At 50.8% G+C, this 18779-nt stretch overlaps 1 protein-coding gene across 3 annotated transcripts in view; it reads right to left on the bottom strand.

Moving 5' to 3' along the window:
• TNIP2 (TNFAIP3 interacting protein 2) overlaps positions 1-13511 on the bottom strand; it is a 34756-nt gene extending 21245 nt beyond the window's left edge. For 2 of the 3 annotated variants that reach the window (XM_058719673.1, XM_058719675.1), the window contains exon 1: positions 12858-13146. In XM_058719673.1, the coding sequence (XP_058575656.1) occupies positions 12858-13136 (279 nt within the window). In that variant the 5' untranslated portion in view covers positions 13137-13146. Of the gene's footprint in view, positions 1-12857; positions 13147-13340 lie in introns of those variants that run through there. The other variant, XM_058719674.1, reaches the window with a different exon arrangement.
• Positions 13512-18779: the final 5268 nt, after the last annotated feature.

The following is an 18779-nucleotide window of genomic DNA, read 5'->3' as shown; positions in this document are numbered from 1 at the left end:
TACTGTGCTTAAGTTCACAAACATATTTCATTAAGAAAATAAGGAAAACAAAATTGATCAATGTAATAGACTATACTAACAGTGAAGGGGGGAGACACATACTCATATCAACTGAGGCAAAAACTACCTCCACGCAATAAAAGCCCTATTTGAAACACCCACAGCAAGTATCATACTCAATAGTGAAAGACTGAAAGCTTTTCCTCTAAGATCAGGAACAAGTCAATAGTGCCCACTTTCACCACTACTATGCAAAATAGTACTAGACATTCTAGCCAGAACAAGTAGGAAAAAAAGAAAAAGAAAAGGCATCCAAATAGGAAGTAAAATGATGCTTGCATATGATATAATCTTATATGTAGAAAACTAAATATTACACACACATGCAAAATAACTTAGACTAAATGAATTCAGCAAATACCAGGAGACAAAGTCAACAAATAAAACACAGGAGTATTTCTACACACTAACAATGAAGAATTTGAAAGAGAAATTACCAAAGCAATCCCATTTACAACAACATCAAAAAGAATAAAAGACTTAGGAAGTCATTTACTCAAGGAGATGGAAGACTTGTACAGTGAAAACTACAAAACATTACTGAAATTAGGACAGGGGCGCCTGAGTGGCTCTGTCCGTTAAGTGGCCAACTTCGGCTCAGGTCATGATCCCACAGTTCGTGAGTTCGAGCCCCACGTCAGGCTCTGTGCTGACAGCTCAGTGCCTGGAGCCTGCTTCAGATTCTGTGTCTCCCTCTCTCTCTACCCCTCCCCACTCACACTCTGTCTCTCTCTCCAAAATAAACATAAAAAAAAAATTTTTTTTAAAGAAAAGAAATTAGGACAGAAATAAATGGAAACACACCCCATGTTCACACACTGGAAGACTTAATAGTGTTAAAATGTCAATACTAATGTGAAAAGTATTAAGGGAAACCTCACTAAAATGGAATCAGGGCCCTCATGCCCTGCCACTTGTCAACTACAGAACCAACAGGAAAAGATGTATCTTGCATCTGGACAGGAATGTTCTTAATTTTCTTAACATTTTCTTTTTGCTAGTTTACTTGAAGAATACAGCATGTAAGGACACCCGCTGACTCAGTCAGGAGAGCATGAAGCTCTCAATCTTGGGGTTGTAAATCCAAGCCCCATGTTAGGTATGGAGCCTCCTTAAAGATTTAAAGAAAAAGCATACAGCATATAATACATACAACACAAAGTAAGTGTTAATCAACTGTTTATGTCATTGGTAAGGCTTTCAGTCAACAGTAGGCTATCAGTAGTTAGGCTTTCTGGGGAGTCAGGAGTTATACTTGGATTTTCAACTGCACAGGAGGACGGCACCCATAACCCCCATATTGTTCAAGTGTCAACTGTATTTCACTATCCCAGCAGAAGGAAAAAAGGTTCTCTCCTCCACCAGCAACAGCCCAGCCCATGAAAGACTGTCACAACTCAACCAATGAGAAGTCACTACACCTCAAACTCCGTTTACTCCAATGGACTGTTTGTTTATGACAGCCCTCCCAGCTCCCCCTTTCCTCTATAAAAAAGCACTCTTCTCCTTTGTTCTCTGGACTTGCTTATGGTTTTGCTGTACCTTGCATGAATTGCAATTCTCTACTAACCCGAATATGGTTTTGCTAGTAAATAACTTGAGTTTTATTCTTAAGGTTAACATTACCCAAAGTGATCTATAGATTCAATGCAATTGCTATCAAAATCCAGATGATTTTTGTTTTTGGAGAAATAGAAAAATTCATCCTAAAATTCATATAGAATCTCAAGGGACTCCAAATACTCAACACAATCTTAGAAGAAGAAAAAAGGAACAAAGCAGGACTCATACTATCCGAATTCAAAACTGACTACAAAGCTACAGTAACCAAGACAGTGTGGTACTGGCATAAAAAACAGACATTTACACAAAGGAAACAGAATAGGGAGCCCAGAAATAAATCCTTGCATATATGGCCAAATGGTTGTTGACAAGGGTGCTAAGACTGGGAAAGGATAATTTTTTCAACAAATGGTACTGGGAAAACAGGACATCCACATGCAGCATAAAATTGGACCCCTACCTCACACCATATACAAAAACTAATCCAAAATGGATCAGACTTAAGACCTAAAACTATAAAACTCTTGTAAGAAACATAGGCCAAAACTTCACAATATTGAATTTGGCAATGTTTTCTTAGATAGGACACCAGAGCACAGGAAACAAAAGAATTTCTCTGTAGCACGTGATGGTGTTTGATAGCATTCTACCCACAGAACTTTCAAAATTGGAGTCAGTCCTCTCAAACACTGCCACTCTCTGTCAACTAAGTTTATGCAATATTCTAAATCCTTGTTGTCATTTCAACAATCTTCATAGCATCTTCACCAGTAGATTCCATCTCAAGAAACCACTTTCTGTGCTCCCCCAAAGAAGCACCTCCTCATCTATTCAAGTTTTATCATGAGATCTTAACAATTCAGTCCCATCTTGAGGTTCCACTCTTGATTTTAGTTCTCTTGCCATTTCCACCACATTTGCAATGACTTCGTCCATTGAGTCTTGAACCCCTCAAAGTCTTCCATGAGCGCTGGAACCCACTTTTTCAAAACTCCTGTTAATATTGATATCATGACCTCTTCCATGAACCATGAATATTCTTAATGGCATCTAGAATGATGAGTCATTTCCAGGTTTTCAATTTGCCCAGATCCATCAGAGGAATCACTATTTATGACATCTACAACCTTATGAAATTTATTTCTTAAATTAAGACTTCAAAGTCAAGATTATTCCTTGCACCACGGGCTGCAGAATGGATGGTCTGTTAGCAGGCATGAAAACATTAACCTTGCTATACATCACCAGAGCTCTTGGGTGACTGGGTACAATGTCAATGAGCAGTATTACTTTGAGAGGAATCTTTTTTTCTGAACTGTAGGTCTGAACAGTCGGCTTAAGATATTTGGTAAACCATGTCGTAAACAGATATGCTGTCATCCAGGCTTTGTTGTTCCATCTGTAGAGCGCAGGCAGAGTAGATTCAGCACAGTTCTTCAGGGCCCTAGGATTTTCCCAAAGGTAAATGAGCACTGGCTCCAACTTCAAGTCACCAGCTACATTAGCCCCTAACAAGGGAATCTGCTTGTCCCTTGAAACTTTGAAGTCAGGCACTGACTTCTCCTCTCTAGCGATGACAGTCCCAGTCTTCTCCCCAAATGAGGCTGTTTTCGTCTACACTGAGAATCCATTGTTTAGTGTGGCCTCCTTCATGAATTATCCTAGCTAGACCTTCCGGAGAACTTGTTGCAGCTTCTCCATCAGCACTTGCTGCCTCACTTGGCACTTTGGTGTTATGGAGACGGCGTCTTTCTTAAATCTCATGAACCAACCTCTGCAAGCTTCAGATTTTTCTTCTGCAGCTTCCTCTCCTCCCCCAGCCCTCACGGAATTGAAGAGAGTCAGGGCCTTGCTCTGGAAGAGGCTTTGGTTTAAGAGTATTGCAGCTGTTTTGATCTTCCTTCCAGACCACTGGAATTTTCTCCCTACCGGCAGTTAGGCCCTTTCTTATCATTCATGTGCTCACTGCAGTAGCACTCATTTCCTTTAGGAACTTTTCCTTGGCATTTGCAACTTGGCTGTTTGGAACAAGAGGCCTACCTTTCGGCCTATCTTGGCTTTAGACATCCCTCCCTCACTCAGCTTCATCATGTCTAGCTTTTGATTTCAAGTGAGAGATGCGTGACCTTTCCTTTCACTTGAACCCTCAGAGGCCACTGTAGGGTTGGTTGTTAGTTGGCCTAATTTCAGTACTGCTGTATCTCAGGGAGTGGGGAGGCCTGAGGAGAGGGAGATAGATGGGGGGAATGGATAGTCAGTGGTGCAATCAGAACACACACATGTATTAAGTTTGCTGTCTTATATGGGCATAGTTCCTGGTGCCCCGAAAAATTACAATAGTAACATCAAAGATCATTGATCACATATCACCATAACAAACATGATAACAATGAAAAACTTGAAATATTGTGAGAATTACCAAACTATGACACATAGACATGAAGTGAGCAAATGCTGTTGGAAAAATGTGCCAAAAGAGTTACTTGGTGCAGGGTTGTCACAAACATTTTTTTTTTTAAAGATTTTATTAAAAAACAAAAACTCTACACCCAACACAGGGCCTGATCCCACAACCCTGAGATCAAGAGGCACACACTCCACCAACTGAGCCAGCCAGGCACCCCATCACAAACTTTCAATTTGTAAAAAACAGTATCTGAGAAGTTCAATAAAATGAGGTATGCCAATAGAGTATTCCTAAAACTCCGCAACAACCAAGTAACCAATTCAAAACTTGGCAAACGACTTGACATTTCTTCAAAGAAGATATACAAATGACCAATAAGCATGTGAAATGATGCTCAACATCACTAATCATTAGGAAATTGCAAATCAAAACTGTCATCATTTTGTATTAAATCACCACATACCCATTAGAATGGCTACTGTTAAAAAAAGAAAGAAAGAAAATAATTAATATTAGTGAGGATGTAGAGAAATTGCAACTCTGTGCACTGTGGAAAACAGTATGGTGGTTCTCAAAAAGTTTTTTGGTCTCAAAAAGGACCAAACTTTTTGTGGTCCTCAAAAAGTTACACACAATTACCATATGATCCAGTAATTCCACTTCTGGGTACATACCCCAAAGAATCAAAAGCAGGGTCTCAAAGATAGATTTGTACACATGTATTCATAGAGGCAGTGTTACTCATAATAGCTGAAATATGGAAGCAACCAAAGTGTCTATCAACAGATGAATGGATAAGCAAAATGTGGTATATACATACAATGGAATATTTTTCGGCCTTAAAAAGAAGGAAATTCTGGCACATGATACAACATGAATAAACCTACAGGACATTATACTAAGTGAAATAAGCCCATCACAAAAGGACAAATACTGTATGATTCCATTTCTATGAGGTCCCTAATCAAATCATAAAGACAGAGAGTAGAATACTTCCTAAGGTTGGAGGTTAGGGGGCAGGAAGATGGGAAATTTTTTCTTAATGGCTAAAGAGTTTTAGTTTTACAAGATCAAAAAAGGTATGAAGATAGACGGATGGTTAAAAACAAAAACACAAACAACACACACACACACACACACACACACACACACACACACACACACACACACCTAATATAGTTTATTGTAAAGGATGTTTGCCGTTCCACTCAATAGAAAGCATGGCAGAACAGGGAAAGAAAAGCTGGAAGGGAGAGAAAGCTGGTATGTCAGGACTAGGCAGGGTCCACCTAGTACCCTGGGTGGTGATAAGATGGGGTTGAGCAGTTATGGGCCACATAGTGAATTAGCACCATTATCCCAGAAAGTCTTAACTAGAGGAGCTTGTAAAGTTACCCGTACAGGCCTTGTGTTACAAATGAGATACGTTCTTGAGTCTTACTGTGGCGGCAAAAAGAACCACAATTCCCAAGAATGGTCTGGCCCTATCACATGCTAGCTACAGCTCAGTCACCTGGCAGTCCCTACACGGCTGAGGATACAGCCTCAGCATCCTCTCTGGAAACTCCCGGTCTCCCAACCCAGGCTCCCTGCTCCTAACAGGCTGGCTGACATGGCCACTGACGAGACCAACCTATTGATCAAGTCTTCTCATTGTTTTCACTCTGCACAGTGGGAAATCTCTCTATTCCTCCACAGGTTCTGTGACAGACCCAGACAGACACAGGAGTAAGCAACAAACATGTAATCACATAAGATACCAGATTGTTAAAATGCTCCTTAAATAGTTAAAAATCCTAAAACAAAACCTACATGTTGGGGTAAAGGACCATACAGATGTAGGACTTTAGATCTGGTTCTGTCTGGGACCTGCTTAGAGGCTGTGGGGCCACAGCATGCCAGTGCTGAACCTGTAGGCTGAACACCAGTGGCCGCCAGACTACAGGGAGAGTACTGCTACTCGCAGGTGTGTGCGAGTAGGTGGCAGATATGATGTGCTCGGGTCCCCACTCAGCACTCATCTATGGCTCCTGGTGTCCATGACACTAAGATCAGCGGTGCAGACCAGGTGACTTCTAAATTTTTCTTCTGCCCTGATGAGTTATGAACCACTCTCCCCAGAAGAGGGAGAGAGCTGGAGTGAGGGAGACATCTGGCTTCCAGAGGCATTTAAAACAAAGCAGATGAGAAAATACTGGCAATGTGATATGAAGTAAAATGTACAGACAGCAGGAACTCAACCGCACCCAGTGTGTAAAGGAAAAACAGGAAGGAGGCATGCCAAGAAATTAACACTGGTTATCCCCCACATTGTGGGATTACAGTGGCTGTTAGTTTATTCTCTGTCCTTTCCTCTATTTTTCAGATATTCAAAATTACTTTTATAGTAAAAGGGGGGTGACGGTGAGGGAAAGTCTCTTTTTCAGTCTACAATCTGGCTGCAGGACAAAGCTAAGAAGTGAAAATTGTCTTCTGCAGTGTAATCCCTTTGTAGACCTAGTTTCTTTCCTGGGACAACCCAGATGATAGCTATGGCCCAAATGGAACACTAGAGTTCATCCAAACGTGTGGAGGCACTTCCAAACAGCTGTTCTAGAAAAATACGGTTACTCTTGCTCCTGGTCTGAGTGCTTATGGTATTTCAAAACGACAGACATAACATCAATGACAAGGATGAGGAGGAGGGAAAGTAAGACTTAAGTGCGTTACTTGACACTCTAGCAGGCACTGCCATTGTCATGGGTCCCAGCGTCAGGGAGCTATTGCTACTGAAAGATTCATTTACAACCGGGGCTAAGTCACCCCAGAACATAACAGGGGTTCACATGGCCCAGAACCCAATGTGAACACATACACACCAGGAGTCTATACCCACGTACTACACACACACACACACACACACACACACACCCAGAATCTAGTGTCTACACACACAATTAAACGCAAACATAGACATATTAGAACCTTCCATGTGCACACACACATATCCCTGAAGCCCAACATAGGTGCACACTTCTCAAACCTAAAAGTGGCACACACACACCTTAGAACCTAACAAAGACATCAGAACCCAAAGTCCCGCAGAATCCAACACGCACACAAACCCCCCATAACCCACAGGGTCACACACACGTCTCAGGTTTTCAACATGAGAGCAGACTCCTCTGAACCCAAAACAAACACGTTCATCAGATTCAACACTGGCACACACAGCCCTCAGCCCTAACACAGGTACAGACCCCTCAGAACACAACACACACCCCGTCTCAGAACCCAAAACAGGAACACATCCTTAGAGCCCAAACAGGCAAACCTTTCAGAACCCAAACGGAGCACACACCCCTCTCCCAAAACAGAACACACCCCCTTGAACACAAAATGAATGCACACGGCCCCAGAAACCCAAAAGGGGCACACACACCCGTCACACCTAACATGGGAGCTCACACCTCAGATGCTAAAACAAGCACACACAACTCAAAACAGACAGTAAGAGACACACCTCAGAAGCAACACAGGCTCACACCCTCAGATCCATAACGTAAGCACACAAAGCCTTCAAAACCACCACAGACACATCCTTCAGACCAAACACTGGCACACTCCCCTCAGCACCCAGCACGAGAACACCCCTCAGAACCTAACAGATGCTGCCATCTCTCAGAAGCAACAGGAACACACAGCCTCAGACCCAACATGGGCACACACAGCAATCAGAACCAACAAGGAAAGACCTCTTCACAACCAAATGGAAAGCAATCCTCAGACCCACATGGACACACAAGCCTCAAAATCAACACAGACATAAAACGCTTAGGCCTAACACGGGCCCCGCACTCCACAGAACCCAACATGGGAGCGCAGGCACTCCTCAGAACCAACAGGGTCACACACAGCCCTCTGAACCAACATGGACACAACCCGCAGACCCAACATAGGGCACATTCCTCAGAATCTAACACACAACCCTCAGACACAACACAGGAACATCCCTTATCACTAACATGAATACACAACCCTCAGACCCAAATAGTCACACACACTCCTCAGAGCCCAACCTAGGCTCACACCCCTTAGAACACAACATGGGCGCACACTCCTCAGAATTTAAGATATGTTCACACCCCCCAGAACGAACATGAAACACATGGGTACACACAGCCCTCAGAACCAATATGGACATACGACCCTTTCACCTAAACAGGCCACACACTCCTCAGAACCCAACATGGGAACACACACCCCTCAGAACCAACACAGACACACAAACCTTAAACCTAACACAACCCTAACATGTAAATGGGCACACACTTCTCAACACAGTATGGAATACAGTCCTCAGAACATAACACATGCACACAAGTCTCCAAACAAACCCCAATACACACCCTCATATTCAATATGGGCACAACACCCCTCAGAACCCAACACGACACACAGCCCTCATACCCACTCCTGGAGGAGACACTCAGAACCCAACCCGAACACACACTGCTCACAACCCAAAAGGGGCACACACCCTTCAAACCCAACACGGACACACACACACCCACAGAACTAACACAGAAACACAACCCTTTAGCCTAACATATGCACACATACCCCACGGACCCAACAAAGACACGTGAACACACAACCCTTAGACCTAACACAGGCACACACATCCCTCAGAACCCAAGATGGCTGCACACAACACTTAGGCCCAACATGAGAACACACATACTCTTCAGAACCAACATGCGCACACACACCTCTCACAACTCAATAGTGGTGCACACACCCCCTCAGACCTGACATGGGTACACAACCCCCTCAGAATCCCACACTGATGCATATACCCCTCAGAAAACAGCTCAGCCACACACACCTCATGCCCATGGGAGTACACCCCTCAGAACTCAACACACACAGACAACCCTTAGAACCAAAACAAACACACACCCCTCAGAATGAACTCAGACACAACCCGCACACCAACACAGGCATACACAACCCACAGAACCCAAAACAGGTGCACACACCCACAGACACAACATGGGCACATTCCCCTCACCCCCACATGCACACACAAACCTCAGACACGACAAAGGTATACACTCATCAACCCAACATGGAGTCACATGCCCCTAGGATCCAACATGGAGGCACTCACACTCTCAGAACCAAAACAGACAAATACCCGTCAGATCCAAAAGGGACCCACACCACTGAGAACCCAATGAGGGAACACAACCCTCAGATGTCAACAAGGACAAAGCCCTCAGAATAAACAAAAACACACAACCCTCAGATAAGCCCACATGCCCTTTAGAACCCAACACAGGCATACAAGCCTCACACCCAAAACAGGCAAAACACCCAATTGTGCACACATCCTCAGAACCCACCTACAGGCACGCATACCCTACAGAACCACCGTGGGAGCAGACACCGACTCTCCATGGGGCACACAGATACCTTAGACCCAATATGGGCACACACATCCATAGTCAACAAGGACACACACACCTCTCAGAATCCAAAATGGATACACACCTATGACACTCAACATGGGCACACACTCCTCATAACACAACAAGGACACATGCCTAAAAGCAACAAGATACACAGCCCTCAGAACCAGTAGGACGCACAACCCTCAAAACTCAACACAGGCACACACCCTTAAAACCAACATGCACACACAACCCTAAAGCTTAACACAGGCAAACATACCCCTCAGAACACAACATGGGTGCACATCCCTCAGACCCAACACAGGCAAACACCCGTCAGAACACAGTACAGTTTCACACAACCCTCATACCCAACAAGGGGGTATGAACACAAATACACACCCATCGGAACTCCAAATAGGCAGATAACCTCAGGCCCAACACAGACACATACCCCCTCCCAGCCAACATGGACACACATCCACCCCTTCCACCTAACAAGAGCACACAGACACTTCAGAACCCAAACGGGCACACATACCTCCCAGAATCCACCACATGCACACAAACTTTCCTCAGACAACATGGGAGCCCTTCCTCAATATCTGATACACCCACAAAACTTCATAACCAACAAGAACACACACCCCTCAGCACAACACAAACAGAAAACACCCTCAGAACCAACACGGACACACAACCCTCAGACCCAACGCAGGCACACACACCACTCAGAACTTAACACAGAGCACATAAGCACATACCTTCAACTCAAAACAGGAACACACAACCCCTTCAAAATGAACACCTACTCACACCCCTCGATACACATGTGACCTGGCACAAAAATCCCTCAGAACCCAACATGAGTGCACACATACTCCAGAAACTACATGGGCTCACACACACCTCAAACCCCACATGGACAAACATCTCAGAACCCAAAACAGGGACACACACCCTTTAGACCAAACACAGGAGCAAAAACACACCTCAAAATCAACAGGGACACACACCCTCACCCAATATGGGAGCACACCCTTCAGAACCAACACTGAACATGCACATCTCAAACCCAACACAGACAGAACACCTCTCAGAAACCAACATGGCCACACAACCCTCAGAACACAACACTGGCACACACCCCTCAGAAACATCATGGACATACAACCAGTGGACCCAATATGGGCACAACACAGCAATACACGCTCCTCAGAACACACAACCCTCTAATCCAGATGAGCACACACACTCCTCACAACAAACACGGGAGCACAACACTCTGAAGCCAACATGTGTACACACACACACCTCGGAACTGACACAAATGTAAACACCTCAAACCTAAAATAGACACACACACCACTGCGAAGCGACTCAGGTGCACAAGCCCCTCAGAACCCAACATAAACACAATGCCTTAGGACTTACGCAGGCACACATACCCCAGAACCAACATGGGCACATACACCCCTCACAACCCATAATAGGCGCACAAGAGCAGACCCCTCAGAACCCAATCCCAAGGCACACCTCTAAGAACCTAAAACAGGCACATCACCTCTCAAATTAACACAGACACACACTTGTAGAGCCAAGGACACACAACCCTTAGACCTAACAGAGGCACACCCCTCACAACCGACATGGGAGCACACACCTCAGACCAACACAGGGCACCAACATTCTCACCCAACTTGGGAGCACCCCCCTCGGAACCTAACACGTCCTCATACCTCTCAGAATCAACACAAACCCATATCCCTCAGATCCACCACGGAGAGACCCAGCTATCAGAACCAACGAGGACAGCCAGCCCTTTAGAACCAAGTGGAACTCAACCCTCAGACCCAACACGGACCCACCGCTCAGAACAACAGACACCCAACCCCCAGACGCAGCTCGGCACATACCCTCAAGACCCAATATGGGAGCACCCCCCCCAAGAGCCCAAGATAGGCACGAACCCCTCAGAACCAACACAGGTGCCCCCTCAGGCCCCACACAGGAGCACAGACACCCCTCGAAACCAACATGGACTCACAACCCTCAGACTCAGACGGGCACACGCCGCTCCGTACCCAGCACAGGAGCACACAACTCAGAACCTAACACACACACACGCACAAACACCGCGCCGGCAAAATCCAGGCCCACTCCCCCCGCCCCCCCCCCCCCCGCACAACCGAATACAAGCATCACAGGCCGCACACCCGACATCGGAACACACACACCTTCAGACCAACAAGGCCCCGCAACCTCAACGTGAGCACACACCCCTCAGGTCCCAACACAGGCAGACACCCTTTGACCCAACACAGGATACACTCCCCAGAATCTAACACCCTCACAAACCCTCAGAGTGGACACGAACGCACAACCTTCAGACCAAAACAGGCACGCGCCCTCCTCAAAACCCACATGGGGCTTACACACCTCAGAACCAACACAGACCTACAACCCTCGTGCCCACCACGGCTGCACACACACAACCCTTAAACCGAACACAACCTTCAGATATAAATGGACACACATGGAGCACACCCCTCAGAACACAACACACGGACAATCCTCACAACCAAGCGGAAAAAACACCCCTCCTACAGAACAACCTTCAGACCCAACAGGCGCACGCGCCCCTCAGAACCAACCGACACACACCTCCCCACACAACACGGGAGCACACCGTCCGGAAGCCAACTCACGCACACACACCTCAGAACTGACCAGAACGCTCCTCCCTCGGAACCCAGCACGGGCCACAGCCAACAAGCACGCACAACCCTCACACGCAACGTGGCACACGCCTGTCAGACCCAAACTGTGAGAATCAACAAAAGGAAACTTTAGTGAGAACCACGCCTCCTCCACTGCAGATCCCACCGGAAGAGGGGCCTGGCGAGGCCCAACTGCTTCGCGATCCCAAGAGGGAGGAAGGTTTCCTCCGGCTCCGGGAGCAGCCCAGCCAATGAGAAGCCACCACACTTCCAGCTCCCAGTTTCCTCCAATGGGCTTTCTGTTTACAACAGCCCCCGCCCCCCCCCCCCCCCCCCAAGACAGCGTCCTCGGCGTTCCGTGCCCTAGCGAAGGCTTTTGCCTTAACGTGCTGGTCCTGGGTGGCAGTTCTCTGCTGTTCCAAAGAAGCCTACCCTTTCTGGAACAGTAACGGGCAGTTTTGTTTCTAAGGTTAACGGTGCACGTGCACACACTCCTCAGAGCCCGCCGCCACCCACTCCCCTCACCCAACCCTGGAGCGCACGCTCTCAAACGTGTCACAACCCACCGGGACGCAAGCCCGCAGCCCTGACACGGGCTCGCCCTCCTCGAAACCCACACGCGCCCACACCCGCTGCGGTCTGAGGAAGCGCGGCTCGCCCACAGGGCCGCACCTGGCGCAGCGCGGCCTCCGCGGCGCCGCCCTCCCGCTGCCGGAGCTGCTCCCGGAAGCGCGCCACCTGCTCCAGTAGCGCGTCCACGAGCGACGGCGCCGCGTCCCCCTCGAGCGCGGCCAGGCGGGCGCGGAGGCGCTCTATGAGGGCATCCCGCGCCGCCAGCTCGTCCTGCAGGCGCCTCAGCCGCTGCCCGGCCTCGTGGTACAGGCCACAGAGCGTCGCAGCCGCGCGCGGGGCCCCCTCCCGCCCGCCGGACCCAGCGCCCCCCGAGGACATGGCCGCGGGCCGCTACCGGAGGGCGAGCGGACGACACCAACTTCCGCGCCGGGTCTGGACTGGCTCACCTTCCCGGAACTTTTCCCGGAGCGTCCCGCCCACCGCCGTGACCCCGGCCCCGCCCACGGCCCACAGCCAGGCCGCGCGCCCCCCCCACCGACGGCCCGGCCCCGCCCACAGCGACCCGCTTGGCCCCTGACCCACCGAGAAGCCGCCCCAGACCGCCCACAGCCTGGCCCCGCACGCGGCGACCGGCGTGACCCCTGACCCACGGAAAGGCCGGCCCAGACCCGCCCACAGCCCGGCCCCGCCCCCTGCCAACAGCAGGCCCCGCCCCGCCATCGGCGCGGCCACGCCCATGGCGGCCAGCGTGGCCCCTGACCCACGGAAAGGTCGGCCCCGACCGGCCGCTAGCCCGCCCTGCCCGCGGCCCGCAGCACGTCCCAGTCTCCCGGCCCACAGCAGGCCCCGCCCCCCGCCGACAGCACAGCCCCTCTCCCCCGCCCACTGAACGTCCCCGCCCCCCCGCCGACAGCCAGCAGGGCCACGCCCCCTGCCAGAGCTGGCCCCGCCCCACCGACAGAACGGTTCCGCCCCGCACCGAGAGCAAGTACCCGCCCTCTCTCCCGGCCCCAGCCTTTGGGGCCTGGCCTCCCGGGGTGGCCGGCTTGTCCCAGCGGCCCAATTCCCTCCCCCCTCCCGGCCCCGCCCCCCCTCCCCCCCTCCCCCCGCCTCCCTCTCCCCGCGTGAGGGGAGTTTTAAGGGAGTCAGCTGAGAGGAGGAGGGAGAGTGAGACAACTCTCATGCAGCTACTGATGGGAGGGAAAGAATGGGTCACTGGCGACTTCAAGTACAGGACCTGTGCGTGGGTCAAAATCCCTGGGCTGCAAGCCAACTTAGCCACGTAAAACAACAGGAACGGGGCGACGTCTCCCTGAGCTCAGGGAGATGCCCTACCCACCCAACTGCATGGCGGTGGCCCCTGCATGCCCCTCTCTAAGACAGGAGGGAGCTGCCCTGTCCTACCCTCGCTTCTCCATTCCTTTCCTTCCCCCAACGTCCCAGACCAACCCCAAGGGTTTTTCTGACTCCTCGCTATTTTCTTTTTCAGTCTGATCTTTCCCCCACAATGACACCCAGGCACATCCGTGATCTTTCAAAGGTTCCCTCCCTCGCAGCGGCTGCACCCCTGCCCTGCATGTGTGTGCTCCCCCCTTCCGCCCAGGCCTCGGTCTGGTTTTCCCCTTTAAGTAATCCATAGCCAAGCTTGGGCTGGCCCCAGGGAAAACACGCACAGGCTTGTAAATCAGACAAGTGTATGAGCAAAGCCAGCTCACACTTCCTCCTCTGTAGAGGGAAGATCAGAGCCAGTGCCCTCCCTACTAGTTAGGGGTGTTGTGGGGACTAGAAGATGAGGTGCACTTGTCCTACACAGTGTAAATCCACAATCCCCGAGGCCATGGCTATGGATGACACCTTATGTTTGGCTGAGGCAGTGGTGGAGAAAAAGAAACAGCACTGGCCCCACAGCTGCTGGAGGTGGGATGAGTCCTTATTCTATTCTTATATGTACAGCTTGGGGCAGGTTACTCAAGTGCCCTCGAGCCTGGTTCTCAACTGTGAAGTGCACATTCCAGTCTCTCATCCAACACTAGAGGGACCTCGGGCATCAGTGATCCTGGCTTTGTCTGCTGATTTGTTTTGTACTGTTTTGCCCCAATGAGTGAGGCTTTGCTCATCAGAAGGTGGTAGCAGACTGTGGGGTGGGCTTCACCCTGGGATCAGGGCCACGTACAGAGGATGTGCCCCTGGGTGCACCCAGGAAGCGGGGCTCGCGGTCGCTAGTGAGGAGGTCACAGAACAGACTGTGTTGGCTCAGCTCCCGGAAGAGAGGTCTTGAGCTGCCCAACATTGCCTCCCAGGCCCAGTGTCCATGCCTCCTTCCAGCCCCTGACCACCTCTCCTCAGCCCCACATGAGGCTCTCTGAGGTCCAGCTCAGCAGGGAGACTGCCATCAGGGGCAAGTTCAGTGTGGGAGGCTCAGTCAGGGGCAAGAGGGGGAGTGAGAGCCCCCACCTTACCCACCCTTCCATGTCCCGTCCTCCAGGTGCCTCTCTGACCCCAACGGGATCCCAGCTCCAACCCCGACTCCCCCTGGCTTTCATTCAGAGTCCTCAAAAAAGACAGGTGACCTGTGACTGGACACCAGAAGGGAGGAGAAAGCCATGCAGGTGCCTGGGCAAAAACCTTCTAGGTGAAGGGAACAGAAAGGGCACAGTCTCAGGGCTGAGTGCTAGGCCTGGTCAAGAACCTCGAGGAGGCTGCACCCACAGGAGTGGGGCAAGCAGGAGAGGGCATGAATGGGTCTGGGACAGATTGAGCTTCCAATGTGGATACTCAGTTGGGCTCCTGAGGGGCACGGGTCTTCCCCAAAGCCCTCAGACTGCCATGTGCACATAGGGGCCACTGCTCAGTCTAACTCCTGGCTGGCCTGCCCCCAGTTCTAATGCAGTGGGATCTAAGAGGACCCTCCTCTCCTTATCCTGCCAGTGGAACTAAAGCATATGCCCTGTAGACTCTTGGGAACCAGGACAGTATGGGAACACATGAATATGGCCCAAATGGTGTATTTGAGTAGTTTGTAGCCACCGTCATATTTGCTCCTGAGAGGCAGGCAAAGGAGAGAAAATTCTGGACTATTCTAGGACCTGAGGCCAAAAGTGGGAGAGGTTGTGCTCAGCCAATGCAGTCCCAGCCCACCCCACACAGCCTAAACTGCTGGTGGTTTGAGCTGGAGGCAGCCCTTTGCTTCTGTCCTGATGACCACTTCGGTCCCCAAGGCCCCTTCTATCCATGTGGCCCTCTCTGGCCTTGCACCCTCTCCCCCAGTGGGCGTGGGGCTGAGTGCAGGGACGCTTGGTAGTAGAGACTCAGCATCGGGGAGAGCCAGAGCCCCTGAGGAGCAGGCTGCACCGGACCCTCAGGGTGAGTCCAGGTTCCTGGAAGGCCCTCCCTCCAAGAGACCTCTGGCCACACTGCCACAGTGCCAAATGACTCACCAATGGCCCACCATTAGCTCACCTGGGGGAACAACGCCTGACCCAGCACCTACAACAATTTCTTGACTTAGTGATCAAAATGCAAATTTGGTGGTATTCATATTTAGTTCCTGGTGGGCACAGGGTACCTCAGGGCAGCTTGTTTCCTGGCCAGAGCTCAGGGACGTCTGACACCAAGGAAAGGGCCCCAGCAGGGCCAAGGAGACTTGCCTGGGTGCTGGGCTGACTGGTAACCTAGGCTGCCCTCCTCCCTCCTTCACAAGAGGGCGCTCCGGGACCCAGGATGCCCAGGCTGTACCCTCAGCCTTCTGAGGGCCTGGGAAAGGGTCTGCCACATGAGTGTCCACAAGGGGGCAATGTGGGCCAGTGCTTCCAGGGGCCAGCCAGCCTGGGGACCAGAGCCTCAGGCAGGACCTGAAATATGGTGTGAATCCCACCCTCGCCCTGTGTGGGTGCTCAGGGGTCTCATCATCGCTGAGCCAGCCCCTGACTGTCCCTGCGCATGCAGCCTGCCCCTGCTGGGCTAGAACCCCTCTGTGTATCACTCAACAATCTTGTTCATCACCAAGTTCATCACAGAGGTAGAGATACCCACCTGCTCTCTCTTGTGTAGGCCCCAGTGTGTTAGGGGGAGAATTTGACTTCAGTCCTATTGGTCTAAAGTGTGGTTACATCCAAAAGCTTCCATGGGCCTGAAAGGAGGTGTTTGTTCAGACTTCGTTATGGCACACTGCCTCTGTCCTCTGCTTCTCTTCCTAAGACAGTGTCCAAGGAGATTGAGAGAGGGAACTCATGGGCCCCAGGACTTTGGAGAAGGGGGTTGCTAGCAAGTGGTGTGGTCCTCGGGTGAGCTTGTTGATGTCTGGTCTCCATGGGGATGACCCTCCTGCCCTGGACCCTACTCTGCCTTCCTCTGCCTCTGTCCTCCCCACACATGAGAAGTCCATATGGCTGTAAGAGCCTGTGCCCCGCTGCTAGACCACGCTTTGGGGGCCAGGACCTGAAATTCCCTGGGCAGATGGCCCTGGCAGGATTTGTCTCCAACTCTGTCCTACCGAGGATAGATTGTCCTGCTGGTGTGTGTGGCCCTAGGGATACCTAGATAGAGTTTGGTCATGAGCTGATGAACCCTTCGAGGGGGTACATACTGGGGACACTGAAGGTCTCAGAACAGGGGCTCAGGCCAACATTCCGTCTATGTTGACTGTTCATGCAAAGAACTCAGGAGAGCCCAAGACTGTGAACCCAGACCTAGCCTTCCAGGATGCTGCAGGGTGTACTTGCCAATGAACAAGGAGAGAACATGTCTGTTTCATGGTTTAGCGCATGATGCGTAGCCCTGAAATATTTAAACACGTGGATGTAGCTCTCCCTGGGGAAGAGATGCGTCTAACACTACCCTGCTCTCAGCCATGGTCCCTCCTCCCATGGTCTGCAACCTACCTCCCTGTCGCTCTGCTGCTGAAAGCATCCCAACCACACGTGGGAGAAGCCTTTATCTGAGTGCACTAGCTCAGCTGTGGCTAGACCAAGGGGGAGAAAACGGAGAGCGAAGTATGATGACCCGGGGCCCTCGACAGGCCAGTGCTGTCGTCTCGCAGGGTGATGTGGTTTGGGAGAGGTTGCTGCTTCCCTAGCAGGCTCAGGCAGGTGTCAATGCTGGGACAGAGGCGGGTGGTAGTGTTCAGTAAGGCTTTAGATCAAGGACTTGCAAGAGGTGAAGGAGTGAGAATTGCAGATTTCTGAGGGAAGAGCCTTCCAGGCAGAGGGAACAGCTGTGGAAAGGCCCAGAGACTGACTGAATCTGTGGTTGGGGCTTTGAGCATGGGGGAAGAGGCCACAAGCCCAGAAGTGCGGCAGTCCCCGGCGGGGCGGGGGTGGGGGGTGGGGGGGGTGGGGGGGGTGGGGAAGCAAGCAAAGGCGTTCTGCCCTGAGAGCCTGCAGAAGGAATGCACTTCTGCAGACAGCACGAGTTTAGCCCTGTGAGGCCCATGGCAGACTTCTGATCTCCAGAACTGTAAGAGAATATATTCGGGCTGTGTTAAACCTCTGAGTTTGGTGTGATGGTTACCGCAGCTCTAGGAAACGCACACAGACTGGGGTGGGGTGTGAGAGAAAGTGAAGGAGGATCTGAAGTCATGCCCCTGAGCAATGAGGCAGGTGGCGCTGCCCTCACCTGGGATGTGGGAGGTGGGGTGCAGAGGGGAAATGACCCCGCCAGCCTGCTCACCGTGGTGCCCTAGCCCCAGGCATAGTGCTGTGTGTGGGATGCCCTCAGCCTAGGTTTGTGAAATAAGCAAATGTTTAGGTGCTCAGTAAATATGCGTGGCATGCGGGAATGAGTTAATGATTTGACAAGGCTGAGCTGGGACCCCCCCCCCCCCAGTGTCAAGGGGTTGCTGGGGGTGGGGAGCCAGGAGAAGGTCTATGCAGACATATTCCTTGCCAGTCTCTGGAGCTCAAGCAAGCTCCCGTGGTCCTGCAGGGTTGGGGCCTCCTCCACAGGGTACTCCCCAACTCAGCTTGCCCCTCCCGCTGCCTTCCTCCTAGCCAGCCTTTGAGTCCAGTCCTGCAGGCCCCTCCC

The sequence above is a fragment of the Neofelis nebulosa genome, chromosome 3, assembly GCF_028018385.1.
Source record: "Neofelis nebulosa isolate mNeoNeb1 chromosome 3, mNeoNeb1.pri, whole genome shotgun sequence".
In the NCBI taxonomy this organism is placed as follows: domain Eukaryota; kingdom Metazoa; phylum Chordata; class Mammalia; order Carnivora; family Felidae; genus Neofelis; species Neofelis nebulosa.
The sequence above is the reverse complement of the archived record's forward strand: the minus strand, read 5'-3'. Positions and strand labels throughout refer to the sequence as shown.